A 25,086-nucleotide genomic window follows, 5' to 3' on the forward strand; every position below is an offset into this window, starting at 1 on the left:
CCGCCGTCAGTGTCAGCCAGTTTGCCGTGGAATACGGAGCTCCATCGCAGTCTTTAACACTGGTAGCATGCCGCGACAGCGTGGACGTGAACCGTATGTGCAGTTGACGGACTTTCAGCGAGGGCGTATAGTGGGCATGCGGGAGGCCGGGTGGACGTACCGCCGAATTGCTCAACACGTGGGGCGTGAGGTCTCCACAGTACATCGATGTTGTCGCCAGTGGTCGGCGGAAGGTGCACGTGCCCGTCGACCTGACACCGGACCGCAGCAACGCACGGATGCACGCCAAGACCGTAGGATCCTACGCAGTGCCGTAGGGGACCGCACCGCTACTTCCCAGCAAATTAGGGACACTGTTGCTCCTGGGGTATCGGCGAGGACCATTCGCAACCGTCTCCATGAAGCTGGGCTACGGTCCCGCACACCGTTACGCCGTCTTCCGCTCACGCCCTAACATCGTGCAGCCCGCCCTCAGTGGTGTCGCGACAGGCGTGAATGGAGGGACGAATGGAGACGTGTCGTCTTCAGCGATGAGAGTCGCTTCTGCCTTGGTGCCAATGATGGTCGTATGCGTGTTTGGCGCCGTGCAGGTGAGCGCCACAATCAGGACTGCATACGACCGAGGCACACAGGGCCAACACCCGGCATCATGGTGTGGGGAGCGATCTCCTACACTGGCCGTACACCACTGGTGATCGTCGAGGGGACACTGAATAGTGCACGGTACATCCAAACCGTCATCGAACCCATCGTTCTACCATTCCTAGACCGGCAAGGGAACTTGCTGTTCCAACAGGACAATGCACGTCCGCATGTATCGCGTGCCACCCAACGTGCTCTAGAAGGTGTAAGTCAACTACCCTGGCCAGCAAGATCTCCAGATCTGTCCCCCATTGAGCATATTTGGGACTGGATGAAGCGTCGTCTCACGCGGTCTGCACGTCCAGCACGAACGCTGGTCCAACTGAGGCGCCAGGTGGAAATGGCATGGCAAGCCGTTCCACAGGACTACATCCAGCATCTCTACGATCGTCTCCATGGGAGAATAGCAGCCTGCATTGCTGCGAAAGGTGGATATACACTGTACTAGTGCCGACATTGTGCATGCTCTGTTGCCTGTGTCTATGTGCCTGTGGTTCTGTCAGTGTGATCATGTGATGTATCTGACCCCAGGAATGTGTCAATAAAGTTTCCCCTTCCTGGGACAATGAATTCACGGTGTTCTTATTTCAATTTCCAGGAGTGTATTTGTATGGAGTGTACCCATGTATGGAAGTGAAACATGGACGATAAATAGTTTGGACAAGAAGAGAATAGAAGCTTTTGAAATGTGGTGCTACACAAGAATGCTGAAGATTAGATGGGTAGATCACGTAACTAATGAGGAGGTATTGAATAGAATTGGGGGGAAGAGGAGTTTGTGGCACTACTTGACAAAAAGAAGGGACCGGTTGGTAGGACATGTTCTGAGTCATCAAGGGATCACAAATTTAGCATTGGAGGGGAGCGTGGAGGGTAAAAATCGTAGAGGGAAACCGAGAGATCAATACATTAAGCAGATTCAGAAGGATGTAGGCTGCAGTAGGTACTGGGAGATGAAGAAGCTTGCACAGGATAGAGTAGCATGGAGAGCTGCATCAAATGTCTCAGGACTGAAGACCACAACAACATACCTGGACTTCCCTGACATGTAATAACTGCTGTCAGAAGCGACCAGTGAAACTGAGCTACGTCTTGGGCCAGCATACAACATCAATGGCGCAGTGGGGTCAGTGGCTGTTCTATCTTCAAATATTGTGCGATGTTGGTTAGATTGGATTGGAGGACTGGGTTTACAGTAAATTATGAGAGTTACTGAGGGCATTGTCTTGGACAGTTCAGAGGAAATGCACGAGACTTAAGCAGACATGCGCCCTGTTCCATGTACGAAATGTAATTTACTTGTGTTAGTGCCCCCTGTACTCAGTCATCACCTGTAATGCGCTTCAAGTGCAGAAGGTATGGGCATTACGCCAGGAGCGTGACGAGTGTACAGGTGCAAAAATCAGGGCATGCCAAGAATTGTTACAGTAGTGCTAAGGTTAAGAGTCCCTGTGTTTGTCCTATTGCGGTTGTATCAGTGGTTTAGATACAGTATGTATAAATCAAAGGCACAGGTGGGTACCACTCAGGAACTTGTTGAAATATGACTATACCAAGTAGTTCAAATGAGAGCAGATGAAACATATCTGCAGTTGGATGCTTTGTAGGAGGAGGGTTTCCGTCCAGTTTATCGGTGACCATCCTAGATGATAGTGCTGTTAGCCTTGTTAATCCTTTCCTGGACAGGATAGGAGACGATGCGTTAGTATTAGTGAAAATCTGTTGATAGTCGCAAAGCTACTGTTCTTGGACTGATGAACAATTGTTACGAAGGGCCAAACTATGTTTAACAGGGGATGTGTAAACTTATGTGATGTACCACGAGGAACTGAGGAACGCTCAGACGTTTCATGTTCTGAGGGATGTTCATTACAGCAGCATAGAAGAAAGAAAAGCTTTACGCACCAGTGTAATCAGTTAAATGGTATGTCACAGAAGCGGGGCGAATCTATCAACAGTTTTACTGAGAGAATAAGAAGACTCAGTATTAATATCTGTAAGTTGGCTGTGAGCACTATGGGACTTAACATCTGAGGTCATCAGTCCCCTAGAACGTAGAACTACTTAAACCTAACTAACCTAAGGACATCACACACATCCATGCCCAATGCAGGATTAGAACCTGCGACCGTAGCGGTCTCGCGGTTCCAGACTGAAGCGCATAGAACCGCTCGGCTACAACGGCCGGCCCTGTGAGTTAAAGGAGAGTTACAACACAAATAAGATCCTTCTACAAGAAGCAGCGCACAGGGTATTAGATGCATTGCCACCCATTGTGTCAAGGAAGGTAAGAGCAGAATCTGTGAAAGAATTAGGTGGAGCCAATGGCACAGCAACGGATTTAGAAGAAACAGATGGCTAGTCAGAGAATCATTTTTTCCGTTGACATCAAATGCTACCATTGTAGAGTATCGGGCCACATACAATGAGATTGTCTTTATCCACAATGTAGAAAATGTGGGAAAGTTGGACATTAAGAACAAGACTGTAGAAAAATAGGAAGGATAACAGAACGGTATTAAACAGAAATAGCCAACCATTAAATGAGAATGGAAGACCCAGGTCCACTAGGCAGCACTCTCAGTGAATGTTAGCAGAGTATTGGATGGAAGGGAAGCACAAAGGCCTATCATACACAGCGGTGTACATGTCTGTATTAAGTTTGCACCCCATAGGAAAGAGGATATTAAACCCTTCACAGTATAGATTATGTAGAATAGAGGGTAATGACGTGCATTCGGTGGTATTGCAGTATTAGGTTTTCAGGCGGGAGCAAAGCCACTTTGGAAGAATGTGGAGGTTACATATAGTGCAGATGACAGTTACTGCATATCCTTCGTTGGGTTTTCTGTATAAGCACCACGCTAAAACTACTCTCCATGAAACATAGTTCTGTCTGGGGAAAGTGTTGTCAGCGACATACTGCTACAAGTCTCATCTTTCCAGTATAATGAACCGATTGAACTACGTGCAAAAGCATTAATGATCAGTTCATGTGATAGCATACCACAAGGTACAGGGAACCTACTACAGATGAAAGTAGTAACAGATCTACCAGTAAATGTGCTATTGTAGTTGAATCACTGTTCGAAAATAATGAATTGGATAAAACACAAAAACATTTTACTTGTACAAGAGGTAGACAGTAAGCAGATAGTGCACTTCAGCATTGATAATTTCGTGTATGAAGACACAGAGTTACCTACAGCATTGTTGGTCACCGGTTTAGATGTTCTAGATGAAGATGATCTAGACAGGATGAATTTGAAGCCTACCTATAAGATAACCATCGGCGTAACTGCATTATGTGAGAAGGTGAAACATTTAAAGGTAACGAAAAGAGTACCACCTACAGTGACGCAACACAGAATACCAACTGGTGTGAATCACTGGTGTAGTCTGCGACGCATCACATAATGATGGAGCCTATTAACCAGCAACTGTGTAATGGCAACATTGAGGAAACTACAGTTCATGAGGTGATCTTGTAGTGGTAGTACCAAACGAGAAAAGAGAGTGAATGAAACGAAGGAGCAGAGGTTTAGCTGTGGCTATAGATGCCTCAATGGTCTTCAATTACAGACATATACCCAATCCTGAATATAACAGAAATACTGGACAATTTGTGGCATTGTAGGTATATTTTCACTATAGATCTAAGGAGTGGATATCATTAGCTGAAAACAGCATTGAACCTTGAGGTCATTACCAGTGTCGGCATATGCTGTTTAACATGAAGTACGCACTATCCACATTTCAGCGTTTGATGGATGGAGTGTGGAGTGGATTAAATTTAAAGTACTGTATCGTTTATCTGTACGAGATCCTTGTGATTGCTAGAGATACAGAGGGGCGTGTACGCTCGTGTTAAAGGGAATATGATCAGCAAACATAAACCTTAGCACAGAAAAGTGTTAGTTGGCACTGCAGGAAGTAAATTACTTAGCACATGTAGTATTATGAAAAGGATAAATTGCTACTCACCATAGAATGGAGATGTTGAGTCGCAAACAGGCACAACAAAAACCACTAAACAAGCAAGCTTTCGGCCAAACGACCTTCTTCTGCTGAAGTACAAAACGAACACAAATACACACACACACACACACACACACACACACACACACACACATTCACACAAACACCTCGGGACAGTGGTAACGTGTGTATGTGTGTGTGTTTGTGAGTTGTGTGTGTGTGTGTGTGTGTGTGTGTTTGTGTGTGTGTGCGTGTTTGTGTGCGTATTTCGTCTATTTCAGAAGAAGGCCTTTTGGCCGAAAACTTACTTGTTTAGCGGCCTTTTTGATGCGTGTGTCTGCAACTCAGCATCTCCACTATAAGGCGAGTAGCAATTTATCCTTTTCATAATACTGTCATTATTCTATCCTGGATTTTTCTACTTTTAGGAATTTTTATTTTGAAAGCAGAAAGTGGAGAGGAAAGAGGGCATTTCGTGGTAGGCTTAGCCCACATGATTCTCGCTAACTGACGCTGCAGATTTGTCGGAAAGCCGTCTTCTGGGGTACGAATATAGTAACAGATAATGGAGTGAATGTAAGCAAAGTAAAGAAGCCTTCAGAGACGGTGGAGATTATTCTTACCATGAAAATAGCAGTACCGGTATTCAGCTGTAGCACAAACTCTTTTACGTGATACAAGAAAGCTTTTCGTCTAACCGTAGTCACAAATATTTAAAATACGAGACTTTACTGTGTGACCACCATGGGACAACACATTTCAGCTCTTACAGGAGTGAAGAGCATTGCTTTTTGTTGCAGTTCGACGTTAATTTACTCTCTGGAAGCCACCTGCTAATGTTATTGACTAACCTCTTAGATAGCTCTACATCTACATCCACACGATTACTGTGCAATTCACAATTAAGCGTCTGGCAGGAGGTTCATCGAACCACCATTAAGCTACTTCTCTGCTGTTCTATTCTAGAACAGTGCGCGAGAAAAACGAATAGTTAAATCTTTCCGTGCCACCTCTGATTTCTCTTATTTTATTATGATGATCATTTCTTCCTACGTAGGTGGGCACCAACAAAATATTTTCACTGAGGAGAAAGGTGGTTATTGAAATTTCGTCAGAAGTTCCTGCCTCAGCGAAAAACGCCTTTGTTTTAATGACAACCATTCCAATTCGTGTATCATATCCGTGACACTCTCTCCCCTGTTTCGTGGTAATACAAAATGGTCTGCTCTTCTTTAACTTTTTCGATGTCCTCAATCAATCACATCTGATGCGGATCCCACACCGCACAGCAGCACTCCAGAAGAGGGCGACAAGCGTAGTGTAAGCAGCTTAGATCTTTTACATATTGTTCCCCATCTAACAATTGTGTCATCTGCAAAGGGAAAGTGTTTCGAACCATCTCTCAGGTTCAGTAGTAGATCATTGATACAATTATTTTAACAAAACGGACTGTAACAGAACCTGTGGCAACTTTCCACTTTACATATTCAAACTTATTCCCTGTTTGTTAAACTGGAGGAGAACTTTCTGCTTTCTTCTTCCCATATCTGAGCTATTGCCGAAGTTTTTCCGTTATCCTACGATATTCCAATTTATGCAAAATTGTTTCGCTACAAAGGCCTTTGTTACATCAAAGACAATAACTTCTGTCCTCCTGTGCTGCCCTGGTAATGCCTTACACTCAAAACATCAAATTCCTTTTCCTGTAAATGCTAATTCCTCGAAGGTAAACTTCCAGCCTGCCAATAAATTACGTGTCCTGAGATGTGGCATTCGTCCCTTATGCGTCGTGTGTCAAAAACTTTCGAAAACACTGGATTCAAAGATTTTATTTCATAATTGTCTACATTACCTCTCTCTCCTTTTTTATGTAGTCGTTTCACTAACGATGCCATTTAACGCTCTTACTCTGCCGGCGAAGGTGAAGCTCTTCATTTCCAACATAAAAGAAATCAACATTTGTCTTGAAACTGTTACGGTCACTTTTAAAGTTATCACTGCCAACCCAATATTCGAAAAGATGCGTAAATTTTTATTTTTAAATATTTAACGTCTCAAAAATGAGATCGACAGGAAGTGCAAAATGGCTAAGCAGGAGTGGCTAGAGGACGAATGTAAGGAAGTAGAGGCTTATCTCACTAGGGGTAAGATAGATACTGCCTACAGGAAAATTAAAGAGACCTTTGGAGAAAAGAGAACCACTTGTATGAATATCTAGACCTCAGACGGAAACCCAGTTCTAAGCAAAGAAGGGAAAGCAGAACGGTGGAAGGAGTATATAGAGGGTCTATATAAGAACGATGTATTTGAGGACAATATTATGGAAATGGAAGAGGATGTAGACGAAGCTGAAATGGGAGATACGATACTGCGTGAAGAGTTTGACAGAGCACTGAAAAACCTGAGTCGAAACAAGGCCCCGGGAGTAGATAACATTCCATTAGAACTACTGACAGCCTTGGGGGAGCCAGTCCTGACAAAACTCTACCATCTGGTGAGCAACATGTATGAGACAGGCGAAATACCCACAGACTTCAAGAAGAATATAATAATTCCAATCCCAAAGAAAGCAGTTGTTGACAGATGTGAAAATTACCGAACTATCAGTTTAATAAGTCACGGCTGCAAAATACTAACGCGAATTCTTTACAGACGAATGGAAAAAACTAGTTGAAGCCGACCTCGGGGAAGATCAGTTTGGATTCCGTAGAAATGTTGGAACACGTGATGCAATACTGACCCTACGACTTATCTTGGAAGCTAGATTAAGGAAAGGCAAACCTACGTTTCTAGCATTTGTAGACTTCTTTTGACAATGTTGACTGGAATACTCTCTTTCAAATTCTGAAGGTGGCAGGGGTAAAATACAGGGAACAAAAGGCTATTTACAATTTGTACAGAAACCAAATGGCAGTTATAAGAGTTGAAGGGCATGAAAGGGAAGCAGTGGTTGGGAAGGGAATGAGACAGGGTTGTAGCCTATCCGCGATGTTATTCAATCTGTATATTGAGAAAGCAGTGAAGGAAACAAAAGAAAAATTCGGAGTAGGTAATAAAATCCATGGAGAAGAAATAAAAACCTTGAGGTTCGCCGATGACATTGTAATTCTGTCAGAGACAGCAAAGGACTTGGAAGAGCAGGTGAACGGAATGGATAGCGTCTTGAAAGGAGGGTATAAGAAGAACATCAACAAAAGCAAAACGAGGATAATGGAATGTAGTCGAATTAAGTCGGGAGATGGTGAGGGTATTAGATTAGGAAATGAGACGCTTAAAGTAGTAAAGGAGTTTTGCTATTTGGGGAGCAAAATAACTGATGATGGTCGAAGTAGAGAGGATATAAAATGTAGACTGGCAATAGCAAGGAAAGAGTTTCTGAAGAAGAGAAATTTGTTAACATCGAGTATAGATTTAAGTGTCATTTCTGAAAGTATTTGTATGGAGTGTAGCCATGTATGGAAGTGAAACATGGACGATAAATAGTTTGGAAAGGAAGAGAATAGAAGCTTTCGAAATGTGGTGCTACGGAAGAATGCTGAAGATTAGATGGGTAGATCACGTAACTAATGAGGAGGTATTGAATAGGATTAGGGAGAGGAGAAGTTTGTGGTACAACTTGACAAGAAGAAGAGACCGGTTGGTAGGACATGTGTTGAGGCATCAAGGAATCACCAATTTAGCATTGGAGGGCAGCGTGGAGTGTAAAAATCGTAGAGGGAGACCAAGAGATGAATACACCAAGCAGATTCAGAAGGATGTAGGTTGCAGTAGGTACTGGGAGATGAAGAAGCTTGCACAGGATAGAGTAGCATGGAGAGCTGCATCAAACCAGTCTCAGGACTGAAGACCACAACAACAACAACAATTATTTAAGATGTTGCTGAAAATGTTTACTTACCTTCTGCCAGTATCTCCTTTATTTCCTCGTAACGCTTATCGTCGTGAGGTTTGATTTCGAAGCCGAGTTTCCTGAAAGTCTTCAAGACTGCGTCTTTGTCTCGGCTGGTTCCTTCCCTTCTCGGCGGCCTGTACAACTCGCCGTCTTTGAACTCACGGATGGAGAACTCATAATGGTTGAAGACGAGAGCCAAACCACGCTTAGTATTGCGCATGAAGTACTCCTCGTCGTCTTTCGAGACGCCAGGGTTCGGCAGCGCTTGCATCATTCTGCAACCAATTGGGTGTCATTCAGTGACTGTACATTGTAGAGCAAAGCAACTTGATCTTTTTAGAAATCCATTCAAATAAAAGTAACGTAGATGTGTATTTAATTATTTGAACAGCACCAAGGACAACATCCAGCTTTTGTATTTACAGAGTTCTCAAGACGATGTGGGGCAGAAGGTTTCCATTATTGCCAATACTCTGCTTTAACTGAACTATCATAGGAAGTTTCGTTCAACTCTTCCCAGCATATCGACGGATATGTTGGCGTCAGCTTCAGGAATGTTGTTCTCCAGGAGGCTAGGGTCCTAGGGCAATCGTTCTAAACAAATTATTTTAAATAGCCAGTCGTAGGGGGCTACATCTGGCGATCATGGTGGCGAGTGGAGATTCCTCCCCAAGAAAATGAGATGTCCTGGGAAGAGTTATCGCAAAACAGTCATTGATACACATGCTGTGTGTCCCATGACACAGTCCGGCTGGAACCATGCATCTTCCACGCGTGTTTCGTTGAGTGTTGGCAGGAAAAGCTCCTGAATCATGTGGACATAACTATCAGAAGTCACCGAAGCTGCCCGTTCGTTTTCTTCAAATAACCGTGGACCAATTATTTCAGCTCGCGATTGTGCACAGTTACACGTTGTGAATTTAGGTCGATGATGAAGTTGTCTGGCTACTTATTTACGAATGCCAAATAATTAGTGTGAGACTCATCACTGACGAAAACAACGTCGAATTCAGAGTTTCATGTTTGTTACTAATGTTGATATGGGGCGTACAAATCAAGCATCAACAGCCTCATGCTGGAGACTAAATCTTGTTGCATGGCCTCTAGATGCTATTGAGGCGTAGCGGCGTATAACGATCTTGCCTTGGAGGCGGTTAAGTTGGAGATGTGTCTCAGAGTTGGATAGTGACAGATGGTGATGCGAGACTAGACGCGCACGTAGTTTATGTATCAGCCGATAGAGGACAATATTGGATAGGGGGAATGTGATTTTAGTTTCGATTGTGCCCAGTAGAATGCACTAAAGAATAGAATGTTTTTCATAAACTGTTCTAGTATTTTCATAAAGTGTTATTATTTCTTTTTGTGTATGTAAAATGTTATAAATGTGTTTTAGCAATATGAATGATGCGTTAGTGTGGTTTAAGGTTAATATGAAGATAATTGTTTAACAAGTTATGTAGTAGGATATAGTGTGGGAACATTTCGAAGAAGTATGGATATGGACAAAGAGGATTTTTGTAGAATAGATTTGTAAAGTAAGTTTATGGTAAAGGGAAAGTTAATTCAGGTATAAATAACAACAGTAAATAACTTTATGCATAAGCAAAACTTCAGCATATTAGATAATTACGTCGGTAAAAAGTTCAGTCGTGAGGTTTACTATTTTGCGATTGGCTATGGGTGAAAAGCGCCGACTGACGCGGGAGAGTGTTGTTTTGCTATTGGCTGTTGAGTAAACTGACCAATGGTAAAGCAGTATTCTTCGCGCGCATTTCTCTGCTGATAGAGAAGACCTAGAGTATTCTAGACAAGAGTGGAAGCGTAGCCATGAAAGATATCGGACGTGTGCAGTAGTAGTTCCGATGGAAATGATAAGTTGCCGGATCTAGCAGTGTTTCATACATCAAAAGTGTTAGAAAGTGACGGCATAATTATTCCGATGTATGTGTAGAAATTTCGGAATTTTTAAGTGAATTTTGTGACGAGAAAAGACATATATTCCGCGTGGCGTATTGAGCAGGTCGGTGGCTAAAAACTGTGACTGCTTTTGGAACCGACAGACTTAATATTTGGCGAGCATTATCAATCAAAAACAATCAGGATTTTTGTAGCTATTACGTTTTCGGGAAACGCAACGCCATAAACTTGCTAACGTGAGTGAAAGGGGTTGTGAGTGACTGTGTTAAGACTAGCACAGGCTTGGCAGTGATACTTGTTCACCTAAGTTTCAGAATATATTAATTGGGGACGAAATTTCCAACCTTTCATTTCGTGTTTCTCCCGAAACGTAGATTAGTGACCTTAATTGCAGCCCGGTTCACGTCGAAGTACAGTAGGTTTCACTCGGCTTCCCTTCTGATGATCTGTTGAGACAATGTTCACAGGTAGGTGCAGGTCCGTCGTAAAGGGACGGAAAGAACCGCGCCGCCGCACTGTGTCATCAATTATCACGCTGACAGCGTAGCATCATGTGCACTGTCATGAATGAGATCGTCACTGACAATAGCAAAACAGTGTGATATTCCAAGGAAGTGAGCAACACGTGAATATATTGATACCTGTGATGTGTGCCACTGGTAACTTTGAATTTCGTTCTGAGCAACAGACCAATTCTCAGCAAAGTCGAAATGAAGAATTAATGTATTAGTATTCTGGGATGTGGCTGATTTTATTTCTGCTATGATCTGTCTCTGAATCCCCCAAAAATGATGATGAGCTATTCCTTTCACAACACAATGCTTAACCTCTGTAACAAACTTATCTCGTCCTACTGTCTGCTTCACCAACTCTCCTCTCTCCCAGAGTGCATAAGTTACGTCATTGACAGGATCCTGAAGATGTAATGCTTCAACAGTCATCACTTAAGCACCAGGACACATTACGTACTCCTGAAACCATCATTTATCTTGCGGCTCTTCACATATACATATAAGCGTCAGGTCCATCTCTGTGTGCTATTTTTCTGCGACATTACTTACGGCGAAAGAAATAAGTTTCCAATTAGTGCAGTAAATAAATGTGCATACTTCTTTCACTGCCTATCATTTTACTCATGTTGGTAATAAGGAGTAGAAATCTGTGAGACCAATTTTCAAATTTGGGTTCTCCTTTTTTTATTAAGAGATATGCTTTTCTGAATCATCTTGTCATATGTCTTTTTACCTTTTTAACTTCTTCACCATTTTCACTAACAGAGATAACATATGCCTGGTTACTACCTCGCCTGTTGCAATCTTTGTCATCACTTAGGTAATATTCCAGAGCAACAGTAAACATTTCGTCTTGCAACGGATTCCCACAGTTAGAATATGGGCATGCCCTAATACCTTTCTCATTGCTTATTTTACAAGCTTTTGAAATCAAATAATGTGAGGAAGTGGCTATGTATTTCTGTATCTACTGCTTAGAGTAGCTACCTGGTATCAGTGTCAGTAACTGTACCTTCTCAGTACAAGTGGCTTCTGGGATAGAAGTATTTAGGTTTTGAAACCACACATCACATTTCGTGCACATATCACTATATTCAGGGTCTGCACCAAGTGCATCTACATTATACACTTCAGAAAGTTTTGAAAATGTTGCCTGTTCAAAGTTGTTTCACTTTCTTGCACTTTTCTTTTTACATACCGTGTTCTTCTTGTGCATCTTATCTTTCCTGGACCTTTAAGGAGGGATATCGTTGGAGCTAGAGTAGAAACGTTAACATTCAACACATCAACAACTTCACACCCAGAAATATAAACATCTGCAATGTCTTCTTCAGTTACACATTTGGGTGATGGGGGTCGTCCAGGTGAGTCGTCACTGAATTTCTTCTTGTGATGAGTGTAGCAATTCCTGCACGATTGATGTAATGATAATACCGTTACTTGAGGACCAAGATATTTCTGCAATACCTCTGACACATTTCCAACAATTGTGAAGCGTTTTTCACTTTTCTTAAACACCACCTTCCTGTGTCTTTTTTCATAGTCGATACATTTCACTCTTTCACTACTGTATTTTCTCACTGACACTGTATCTAACAAAAAGTTCAAAACAAACACAAAACTCAATGCATAACGATTCATGTGCAAGTTCTCAATCGTTTGTTATAAACAGAAGAGCGCTGGAAACAGTGTTACCAACATGCATATTTTACACTAGAAATTCAGTGTTGCGAATTATGCAGAATATTGAAAATTTTTTAACACTTTGCACAGAAAAATATTGCCTACTGGTTTGCATTGACTACTAACATATTAACCAAATAATATTTAGCGTAATTCTCAAAAGTTTTCGGATATGGATTTTCTAGTAAATAATTCGTAAAAACTCGTAAAAATGCAATTTTTTACATTTTTAGTAATAAATATTTACATAATACAGACAGGTGGAGCAGGGAAGATACTGTTTATAATTACGTCAGTAGTATCTGGTAATATATCAGAAAAGTTAGCGTTCTGTGAATTTCTAAATTAGAAGAAAAAGTTTTTAATTGGAAAAAATAATTTAAATTTCGTTTTTCGTCTTAAATTTGTAAGTTAAAGGACCCCTTTAGGTATATGGGTTAAATAAATTTCAACACACTAACAGGGAGCTTTATAGCAAAACATCTGCCATGCCCCCAGTACTTTTGGTTCATTAGTTGTTTTTTTTTTGTTCTCTACTGTTTTAAGAGTAATTTACAAAATAAACATTCTTCAAAAGGTCATAACATTTACGAAAATTAGGATAAAACGAATATATTTTATTTTTTAACACTTAACGATATAGAGGTCTAATATATATTTTTTCAGAGAAATTCATGACCATGAGTTGACATGAGCTGTATGATTTGAGATGAAATCACCCAGATGTGGATCCATCTATGAGGAACTGCTTGGAGAGTGTGCAGCGAACAGATTTGAATCGCAGGGAAGTGCCATTGCAGAGGGTACTGAAGGCATCAAAATCAACTAAACTGCCTAGGATCGATGTACTGGAACCATTAAATCATATACCAGCAAGAAACTGATTTGTATTAACAATGATAAATCATTTTCCTCGGTATGTTGTCAGTGACACCAACACAAGCAATGGCTAACAACTGGATAATTGAGTTTGGAGATCCAAGTACACTGACCACAACCATGGCACGAATTTCGTGTTGGTCTTATTGAAGGAGCTGCGTTGGTTGTTGCATGTGAAGAAGTTAAGAACTAGTCCTCTTCATCCAAAGGCTAAGGACAGAATGTAGTGGGTTCATAGAACAATCAGAAAAATGCTGGTCCTATGTGATGCCACATCACAGCGATTTGATTTGGATACATATCTTAGGTTCGTGTATAACTGAAAAGTACACGCGAATGCTCGGTTATCCCCATATGATTTGATGTACGGGCAGTAGCATCATCATTCGATTTCATAAACACGAAGAATAAAATACAAGAAGAATGAGAACGAGTACAGAAGACGAATTAGAAGGCTTGAGAGAAGCAGGAGGAATCAGTGAAACATATGGCAATTCACTGCAGCTTAACTTAGGGCACTGGGTGATGTTATCCGCTCCTCACAGGCTGAAGGAGAGGATGAAGAAGTTCATCACAAGGTATCAGGTGGTGAAGGCTACTTCACGAGTCAACCTAAAGCATTAGTTAACGAGAAGAAGGGTATTTTGAACATCTACGACCTTTTCGAAATAGTCTGAACTCAGTTCCAAGAGTTTTTATGGCAGAGTCAGAGAATAACATGAGGAGAAGGAATAAGAGGAAGAGACAAGAAAATGTGGTTGAGCCTATGCAGGAAGTACCATATATATTAAGATCAAGGATATGAGGGGGTTTGTTACAGATTTCGTTTCTTATATTTATATATTACCTCGTATATAAGATTGTAGTGAATTACTTATTTTAACACAAATACTTTTTTCGTTATTTTTGTTATATTTAATGGGATTTCTAGCAGCAGTTGCCTTCTGAGGGGGGGGGGGGGGGGGAAGAGTGACATTAGCCCCTGTTGCAGTATGCATTTCATCATATTTACTAGGCATCAGTGGCGCTGAAGGTGATTTTTAACGGAAGGGAAATGCGGAATAACGTGAGAACTTTGGGAAAAGTACTCAACTGACTTTGGCAAGGGGTGCTGAATCGGGTGTAGTAAGCTGCATACATCCTATGAGCAACTACAGGAACAAATAAGATGGGTAGTGGAAGTTGTGGCGCGTACACATGGAAGAGGGGACGGTGGGATGCTGTGGGCAAAATCTACAAAACGGTTTTTGAGATGGTATGGCTTCATTTACACAGCTTGAGGCTCCAGTGAATGGCCACCACTGTTGTGGCCCAGCTGTGGGGATCCAACGGACGTCCAACATGACTCGGGAGTTTGCTGATGGGTCCGCACCAGTGGCCAGCCCTGTTACTGCTTGCATTGAGGTTGACCCTCACCAGTGGTCGAGTGGGAGGTCGCCTTCTGGCGTGGCAGGCAGTGAAAGACTCCCCAGGGGGCGGAAAGTAAGGACTCCCTGGTTAGTCTGACGACCAGGTTCCAGGTGCTGTCTGTAGCTGACACTGTCGCTTAGCCAGATGCAGTAACCTGTCCTTTTCCAGAGGAATCCTCTCAGCCTGCAAGACCCAGGCAGTCACAGGGGGTGGGATTATTGATAGCTGGGAGCTCCAATGTTAGGCGCGTTGTTGTTGTTGTTGTGGTCTTCAGTCCTGAGACTGGTTTGATGCAGCTCTCCATGCTACTCTATCCTGTGCAAGCTTCTTCATCTCCCAGTACCTACTGCAACCTACATCCTTCTGAATCTGCTTAGTGTATTCATCTCTTGGTCTCCCTCTACGATTTTTACCCTCCACGGCGCCCTCCAATGCTAAATTTGTGATCCCTCGATGCCTCAAAACATGTCCTACCAACCGATCCCTTCTTCCAGTCAAGTTGTACCACAAACTTCTCTTCTCCCCAATCCTATTCAACACCTCCTCATTAGTTACGTGATCTACACACCTTATCTTCAGCATTCTTCTGTAGCACCACATTTCGAAAGCTTCTATTCTCTTCTTGTCCAAACCAGTTATCGTCCATGTTTCACTTCCATACATGGTTACACTCCATACAAATACTTTCAGAAACGACTTCCTGACACTTAAATCTATACTCGATGTTAACAAATTTCTCTTCTTGAGAAACGCTTTCCTTGCCATTGCCAGTTTACATTTTATATCCTCTCTACTTCGACCATCATCGGTTATTTTACTCCCTAAATAGCAAAACTCCTTTACTACTTTAAGTGTCTCATTTCCTAACCTAATTCCCTCAGCATCACCTGACTTAATTTGACTACATTCCATTATCCTCGTTTTGCTTTTGTTGATGTTCATCTTATATCCTCCTTTCAAGACACTGTCCATTCCGTTCAACTGCTCTTCCAAGTCCTTTGCTGTCTCTGACAGAATTACAATGTCATCGGCGAACCTCAAAGTTTTTACTTCTTCTCCATGAATTTTAATACCTACTCCGAATTTTTCTTTTGTTTCCTTTACTGCTTGCTCAATATACAGATTGAATAACATTGGGGAAAGGCTACAACCCTGTCTCACTCCTTTCCCAACCACTGCTTCCCTTTCATGGCCCCTCGACTCTTATAACTGCCATCTGGTTTTTGTACAAATTGTAAATAGCCTTTCGCTCCCTGTATTTTACCCCTGCCACCTTCAGAATTTGAAAGAGAGTATTCCAGTTAACATTGTCAAAAGCTTTCTCTAAGTCTACAAATGCCAGAAACGTAGGTTTGCCTTTTCTTAATCTTTCTTCTAAGATAAGTCGTAAGGTCAGTATTGCCTCACGTGTTCCAACATTTCTCGGAATCCAAACTGATCTTCGCCGAGGTCGGCTTCTACCAGTTTTTCATTCGTCTGTAAAGAATTCGCGTTAGTATTTTGCAGCTGTGACTTATTAAACTGATAGTTCGTTAGGTGCGTTATGGGGTCAAAAAGGGAAATGGCTATTAAGAGGGGAAGAAAATCAGTGTGAACTCGGTGTGCATACCGGGTGGAGTCTGCCGATGGGTCCGCACTGGTGCCCAGCCCTGTTACTGCTCGCATTAATGTTGACCCCCTCACCTGTGGTCGAGTGGGAGGTCGCCTTGGGGCGTGGCAGGCAGTGAAAGACTTCCCAGGGGGTGGATAGTAAGGACTCCCTGGTTAGTCTGACGACCAGGTTCCAGGTGCTGTCTGTGGCTGACACTGTCGCTCAGCCAGATGCAGTCGCCTGTCCTTTTCCAGAGGAAACCTCTCAGCCTGCGAGACCCGGGCAGTCACAGGGGGTGGGATTATTGATAGTTGGGAGCTCCAATGTTAGGCGTGTTATGGGGTCCATCAGATAAATGGCTGCTAAGGATTGGAAAAAAACCAGTGTGAACTCTGTGTGCATACCGGGTGGAGTCAATCCAGATGTGGAATGGATCCTTCCAGATGCCACGAAGAGCACAGGATGCAGCCACCTGCAGGTGGTGGCTCACGTCGGTACCAATGATCGGAAGAGATTGTCTCTGGTTTCGAATGCCTATCAGAAGTAATAAAGGCTGCCAGTCTTGCTTGCGAGATGAAAGCAGATCTTTCCATTTGTGACATAGTTGAGAGGGCCGATTGTGGACCTCTCGTACTGAGCCAAGTGGAAGGTCTGACTCAGGGGCGCAGATGGTTCTGTCATCGTGTAGGCTGCACATTCCTCGATTTGCGCCGAAGGGTGGTGGGGTTTCGGGTTCTGCTAAATAAGTCAGTAGTCCATTACACGCAGGAGGTGGCTACACGTGTAACGGGGGTTAGTGCCGTGGACTTGACGGTTTCTTAGGCTAGAGGGTCTGGGGGAAACATAGAAAGGCTTCAGTCTCAATGGGTGCAAGTCGAACGCAGGAAGAACTTAGATCTAGGAACAATCGGTATAACAGTTGTAAACTGTCTTAACTGCTCTCGGAAAGTGCCAGAGCTCCGAACGCTAATAGAAAGCACTGGTGCTCATTTCGTTATAGGCTCTGAAAGCTGGCTAAGTCCGGAGATAAGTTAAGCCGAAATTTTTGCGAGGGACCTAATGGTGTTCAGAAAGGCTAGGCTAAAGACAGCAGTGGCGTCTTTGGTCCTTTTTGAAGGAGTTTATCTTGTAGCGAAATGGAAGTAGATAGTTCCTGTGAGTTCGTATAGGTAGAGGTCATTCCTTTCATCCGGAATAAAATAATAATTGGATCATTTCACCGACCTCCCAAATCAAATGATACAATTGTTGAAAGGTTGAAAGAAAACTTGACTCTAATTTCAAACACATACCTGACCTATTCAATCAAAGTTGATGGTGACTTCAAATTTTCCCTCGATATGTTGTCGAAAATACATGTTTAAATCCACATATACGCATTTTGTGCTAAACGTATTGTCTGAAAATTATTTCGAACAATTAGTTCATGAACCTACTGGAACAGAAAACAGATGTGAAAACACACTTGACCACTTAGCAACAAACAGTCCTGAGCTAATGAGCATCAAAGTGAGTAATGCGATTCGTGAACACGGGTTTGCCGTAGCGACACTGAATATCATAACTCTCAAATCCTCCAAAAATAAACTAAAAATACATTTATTCAAAAAAGCAGACAAAAATTCGCTTGACGCCTTCCTGAGAGACAATCTCCACTCCTTCTAAATTAACAATATAAGTGTAGAGCAGACGTGACTTAGATTCAGAGGAACAGTGTCGACAGCAATTGAGAGAGTTGTACGAAATAAATTAAGAATAGACGGAGCTGATTCCCCGTGGTACACAAAACAGGCCAGAACACTGTTTCAGAAACAACGAAAACAATATGTCAAATGTAGGCGAAAGCAAAATACCCAAGATTGGCATCTTTTACACAAGCTCGCAATTTAGAGCAGACTTCAATGCGAGATGCTTATAACAGTTTCCACAACGAAACTATCTCTCGAAACATGGCACAAAATCCAAAGAGACTGTGCTGGTATGTAAAGTATTCTAGCAGCAAGACACAATCAATGCCATCTCTGCGTGATAGCAACGGAAATACTATCGATAGCAGTGCTACTAAAGCAAAGTTACTGAACACAGACTTCTGACATTGCTGCACCAAAATAGACGAAGTAAATATTTCCCAATTCGAATCAACAACAGCTGGCAACATGAGTAACTTAGAAGTAGATATCTTCGAAGTAGTGAAGCAACTTACATCACTTAATAAAAGCAAGTCTTCCTATCCAGACTGTATACTAATTATGCTTCTTTCAGACTACGCTGATTCAATAGCTCCGTACTTAACACTCGTATACAACCTCTCGCTCGTAGAAAGATTCGTACCCAAAGACTGGAAAGTTGCACAGGTCACACCAACATTCAAGAAAAGCAATAGGAGTAATCCACTCAATTGCAGATCCACATCATTAACATCGATATGCATCAGGATTTTGGAACATGTATCGTGATCAAACATTATGAATTACCTCGAGGAAACAGTCAAGCGAGACACAGTCAACACCGATTTAGAAACAACTTTCTTGTGGAACACCACTAGCTCTTTACTCAAACGAAGTATTGAATGCTACTGACAAGGGATTTCAAATTGTTCGTGATTTCCTGTCAGAGAGGCTACAGTTCGTAGTAATGGATGGAAAGTTATCAAGTACCAGAGAAGTGATTTCTGGCGTTCCTCAACGTAGTGTCATAGGCTTCTGCTGTTCCTTATCTATACAAACAATTTAGGAGACGATCTGAACAGCAGCAGTCTTAGGTTGTTTGCAGATGACACTGTCGTGTATTGTCTAATAAAGTCATCAAGAGATTCAAACAAACTACAAAACAATTTAGAAAAGTTATCTGTATGGTGTGAAAATTGGCAATTGAGCCCAATAATGAAAATTGTGAGGTCATCCACATGAGTACTAAAAGAAATCCGCTTAACTTCGGTTACACGATAAATCATTTAAATATGAAGCCCGTAAATGCAACTGAATATCTAAGAATTGCAATTGCGAACAACTTAAATTGGAAAGAACACACAGAAAATGTGGGGAAGGCGAACCAAACACTGTATTTTATTGGCAGAACACTTGGAAGATGCAACAGATGTACTAAAGAGAGTGCCTACGCTACGCTTGTCCGTTTTCTTTTGGAATAGTGCTGCGTGGTCTCGGATCCTTACCAGAAAAGGCTAACTGAATACATCGAAGAAGTTCAAAGAAGGGCTACACGTTTTGTATTATCGAGAAATAGGGGAGAGAACGTGACGGAAATGAAACAGGATGTGGGGTGGACATCAATAAAACAAAGGCGTTTCTGGTTGCGGTGGGAATTTTTCCGAAATTTCTATCACCAATTGTCTCCTCCGAATGTGAAAATATTTTATTGGCGCCGACCTACGTAGGAAGAAACGGTGACCACAACAAAGTGAGTAAAATCAGAGCTCGCATGGAAAGAAATAGATGTTCGTTTTTTCTGCACACTGTTCGAGGGTAGAATAAAACCGAATTATCGCGAAGGTGGTTCGGTGACCCTCTGCGAGGCACTAAGTGTAATGTACGCAGGTTTAGGTGTATTTACAGGAGTAACCGTAAGTAATACATGATCAAAAATCCATTTCACAGTTACATTTATTGGAGTAAATCTAACTTTCTTCTCTCATTGCATCTTAGGATTTGCAAGAATACTGCTAGGATATTCTCACTATCCATACACATGCGAGGGTGATATTAGAGAATGAAACGAAAAACTGTGCGAGCAGTAAGTAGACTGGCGGAGGGAAATAAGTAGCCAGAACCGTGGCAGGTTACAAAGACAGTGAGAGTGAAATGCTTGACAACACATGGTGATTACGGAAATCGTCAAGTAGTGTAATAGATTACGCTAGGAAACCGGAGGACACGATAAATCGGATTTTGTGAGTGCTGCAAGCATGAGTAGAAGTAATGCGCAAGCTAATTGTAGTGAGGAGGCTATTACAAGTATTATCAGATAGCTTATGGGGCACATGAGGGGTAGTCTTAAACTTGGAAGAAGATATACATCGTGTGTTTCATGGATAACTGGGTGCTAATTTTCTGTCGTCTGAACAGTACTTGTGAGTGTTATAGACAGCATGGAGAAAGCTGCCGCCTGAGTTATACCTGATTATGGAACCCAGTAGACACAACGTGCCCTTCTATCCCCGCATAGCATCACTAAAAGCGAAAACTGACCGGGCACGATTGTGAGTTCACTTTCGATTTATAGTAACAGGAAGACATATACAGCTGAAGTGTTACGCCATTCACACATACCCAGTCAGGGGGGCAGCCCTTGAGGAGTTCGTGTAGATTGAAATCCGTGGAACATTACTAACATCGGAAGATGGCTGCAAGTACACAATAACGACGAAGGAGCTACAGATCGTTGAAGGGGGAAGATCACGGTAGGTCCGACAAGAGTTAAACAAATTAGCTTGAGCACATGCGTGTTACAGTTGTTCTTAGCCAAACAGAATGGACAAGATAGTGTGAGGGATATCGTGGAACCTAAAGTGCATTTCCAGCAAGCAGCTTTTCATTGGATTTGCTATACTTGTGGTGACATGGTAGTATTGACTAGTTGTTACGAGCAGTGCAAGCTCACGGAGGCCAGATGGATTCAACTGAAGGGTAGTGGCTTATCAATCAGCAGGTCTAGATGCTATATAACAGGACCAATCTTCCATCTACCAGCAGAAATTACAGTAGTCACGCAACCACAGTTGCACAGTCCAGAAGTACCTCTGGAATTATTGCCAGCGCCGAATATAACATTTGTAAACCAACGTTAGAACCTGACCTAATCCGTTGGCCAGATCGATATACTGAAGTGCAGGCAGGGCACATTTCAGTGCATCAGCTAAAGGATTGCTTTAAGAAAATCATCACTTTTAAATATAAAAAAATATTGCAGATTGATTTTCTTGTGCGAATGTGCGCTCTTTCCGTAAGGAAATGTTTCATGTGGTCTATAAAAAATATAATAAAATGTTTATGAGCTGTGAATTCATATAAGCAATAACAGTGAAATCAGCCTATGCCTGAAACGAATCGGAGGAATTGTATTTTCAAGTGCTTTATTGCAAAACGTAAGCTGGAAGCCAAGCTCCTCTCAACAAACTATACTCGTTTCTGTTGTCTCCATCGAACTGAAAAGACATATTTTATGTTAAGTCTCTCTGTAATGGAATTAGTTTGATTTAGAATTAAATCTGTCACAATGGGTTATATTTATGTTCCATTTAAAAGGATATGTACTCCCTGTAATTATTAACTGATACTTGCTTTATAATTTTTTCTAATATTTGTTTCAGAAAACCTGTAACTGTGAGGTCATCAGATCATGGTAAAGAGACTAATATGCAGAATGAAATTTGTGTTCCGCCATTGCTGTAAGCAAAGCGCATTCCTTATATTATTTGCGGATCATTTAACAGTGGCTTATATAATTCTGAGCAAGCGTAAACTACATTTGATCTGGCCACTGTCTGCGAACTGCGAGTCTACTGCTCTCGCTTTTGTAAGATACAGGCCCCACACACAGAAATGATGGTGGTGTTAAATTACGACGATTCGTAAATGATAAAAACTTCAGGAGCCAGCTTTATTTTGAAATCATTGGAGTCTTTTTACAAAATGGCTCTGAGCACTTTGGGACTTAACATCTGAGGTCATCAGTCCCCTAGAACTTAGAACTACTTAAACCTAACTGACCTAAGGACACACTTCCATGCTCGAAGCAGGATTCGAACCTGTGACCGTAGCGGTCGCACGGTTCCTGACTGTAGCGCCAAGAATCGCTCGGCCACTCTGGCCGCGCAGTCTTTTTACATGTGTATCAGATGCAATAGAGAGAATGCGTGCCACCGTCAACAATGATCGTTGTTCAGTTGCTCAATCAGAAAAGAACCATACTGATTTACTAATTTTTATTTTCAAAATTTCTGTCATTTTATTCAGATACCGGAGCCAACAATGTGTCACGGTTACTGCAGCATGTAGAGCAGTTCAATGAAGGACAACGATGGACGAGAGTGGTTTTCATTACACTGTCACACTGGCTCAAAATCCACCATCCTAGAGCATAAGAAAGAATGAGAGTGTAAGCTTGCAGTGTGAAAGCGAAAAAGATAAAAGGGCGCAATGGGACAAGCCAAGAAGGTTAAAACCGCCAGAAGAGCAAAACAGGTGTGATAAATAGACTCATAAGTAAAGTAGCTAAACCAGTATACTACGTAAGATAAGATGCGATAAAACCGATAAGCCTAAACGTTATGACTACTTCCCAACGCGATGTTGGCAAGTGACACGGTAACAAAAGTGTATAACTGGAGCAAACACGGACGGGGGATCACCATACCGAAGATATTGGCTGCAAATGGCGAAGTCCATTGAGATAAGTGACTTTGACAACCTATGTAGGTTGGGCTCAAAAAAATATTTTCGCATTCGGAAGAGAAAGTTGGTGACTGAAATTTCGTAAATAGATCTCGCCGCGACGAGAAACGTCTTTGCTTTAATGACTTCCATCCCAACTCGCGTATCGTATCTGCCACACTCTCTCCCCTGTTAAGTGATAATACAAAACGAGCTGCCCTTTTTTGCACCATTTCGATGTCCTCCGTCAGTCCCACCTGGTAAGGATCCCACACTACGCAGCAATATTCTAACAGAGGACGAACGAGTGTAGTGTAAGCTGTCTCTTTAGTGGACTTGTTTCATCTTCTAAGTGTCCTGCCAATGAAACGCAACCTTTGGTTCGCCTTCCCCACAATATTATCTATGTGGTCTTTCCAACTGAAGTTGTTCGTAATTTTAACACCCAGGTACTTACTTGAATTGATAGCCTTGAGAACTGTACTATTTATCGAGTAATCGAATTCCAACGGATTTCTTTTGGAACTCATGTGGATCACCTCACACTTTTCGTTATTTATCATCAACTGCCACCTGCCACACCATACAGCAATCTTTTTTTAAATCGCTTTGCAACTGATACTGGTCTTCGGATGACCTTACTAGACGGTAAATTACAGCATCATCTGCGAACAACCTAATAGAACTGCTCAGATTGTCAGCCAGGTCATTTATATAGATCAGGAACAGCAGAGTTCCCAGGACGCTTCCCTGGGGAACACCTGATATCACTTCAGTTTTACTCGATGATTTGCCGTCTATTACTACGAACTGCAACCTTCCTGACAGGAAATCACAAATCCAGTCGCACAACTGAGACGATACCCCATAGGCCCGCAGCTTGATTAGAAGTCGCTTGTGAGGAACGGTGTAAAAAGCTTTCCGGAAATCTAGAAATACGGAATCAACTTGAGATCCCCTGTCGATAGCGGCCATTAGTTCATCAATAGATCGTTCCCTTCGAGGTGATTCATAATGTTTGAATACAGTATATGCTCCAAAACCCTACTGCAAACCGACGTCAATGATATAGGTCTGTAGTTCGATGAATTACTCCTACTACTCTTCTTAAACACTGGTGCGACCTGCGCAATTTTCCAATCTGTAGGTACAGATCTATCGGTGAGCGAGTGGTTGTATATGATTGCTAAGTAGGGAGCTATTTCATCAGCGTAATCTGAAAGGAACCTAATCGGTATACAATCTGGACCTGAAGACTTGCCCGTATCAAGCGATCTGAGTTGCTTCGCAACCACTAAGGTATCTACTTCTAAGAAACTCATGCTAGCAGCTGTTCGTGTTTCAAATTCTGGAATATTCCATTCGTCTTCCCTGGTGAAGGAATTTCGGAAACTCCAAAGCAGACCACCCCTACGTGTTCACAGGTTGACCCAAGGACACCGTCAGTTACGATTGCAGTGGGCACGGGAACATCGGGAGTCGACCGTCGATCAATGAAAATGTATGAGTTCTTCAGGTGAGCACATTTTTCCTGCACTAGGCCGATGCGCGGCTGTACCAATGCCGTCATCGAGGTGAACGGCGACGCCACGGGCGCAAGCTGGTGAGAGCGGTATTACGCTACGGAAGACAGTCACCTGCGCTTGTATGGAAAGTGTGGTAGTAATCGAAAACACGCTGACAGCTGCGAACCACCTGTATCCCTTTATACACACATCAAAACAGTTTTGCATACCCCAGTTCCCAGAACTCCTGAAGATAGACGTTGACTGTGGATATTGTATGACAGACACAGTCCATTTGACTGTTCAGAGATGTCACTAAACCCGCCCAAAGATGTAAACAACCATGCATGAGCAGCGCCTATTAGACGGATGGGGTCCGCCAGCCGATCAGTTCCAGTCATTCCACCAGGAAGGGGGTACACTGCTCTTGTTTCCTGTACTTCAACCACGCCTAGACGGTCAATACTGCGGTTCGATCGAGTGCACAATGTTACTTTGTGCCAGGAAGGGCTCTCAACAAGGGAAGTGTCCAGGCGTCTCGGAGTGAACCAAAGCGATGTTGTTTGGACATAGAGGAAATACAGAGAGACAGGAACTGTCGATGACATGCCTCGCGGAGGCCGCTCAAGGGCTACTACTGCAGTGGATGACCGCTACCTACGGATTATGGCTGACAGCAACGTCA

General features: G+C 42.4%; 1 protein-coding gene across 1 annotated transcript in view; it reads right to left on the bottom strand.

Annotated features, from left to right (window-relative positions):
- LOC124801512 (caspase-1-like) overlaps positions 1 to 25,086 on the bottom strand; it is a 114,910-nt gene that overhangs the window by 42,791 nt on the left and 47,033 nt on the right. Inside the window, exon 2 of the mRNA XM_047263079.1 lies at positions 8,519 to 8,787. Coding sequence (XP_047119035.1) covers positions 8,519 to 8,786 — 268 coding nt within the window. The 5' untranslated portion in view covers position 8,787. The remainder of the gene's footprint in view (positions 1 to 8,518; positions 8,788 to 25,086) is intronic.

Source organism: Schistocerca piceifrons, chromosome 1 (genome assembly GCF_021461385.2).
Source record: "Schistocerca piceifrons isolate TAMUIC-IGC-003096 chromosome 1, iqSchPice1.1, whole genome shotgun sequence".
Lineage (NCBI taxonomy): Eukaryota > Metazoa > Arthropoda > Insecta > Orthoptera > Acrididae > Schistocerca > Schistocerca piceifrons.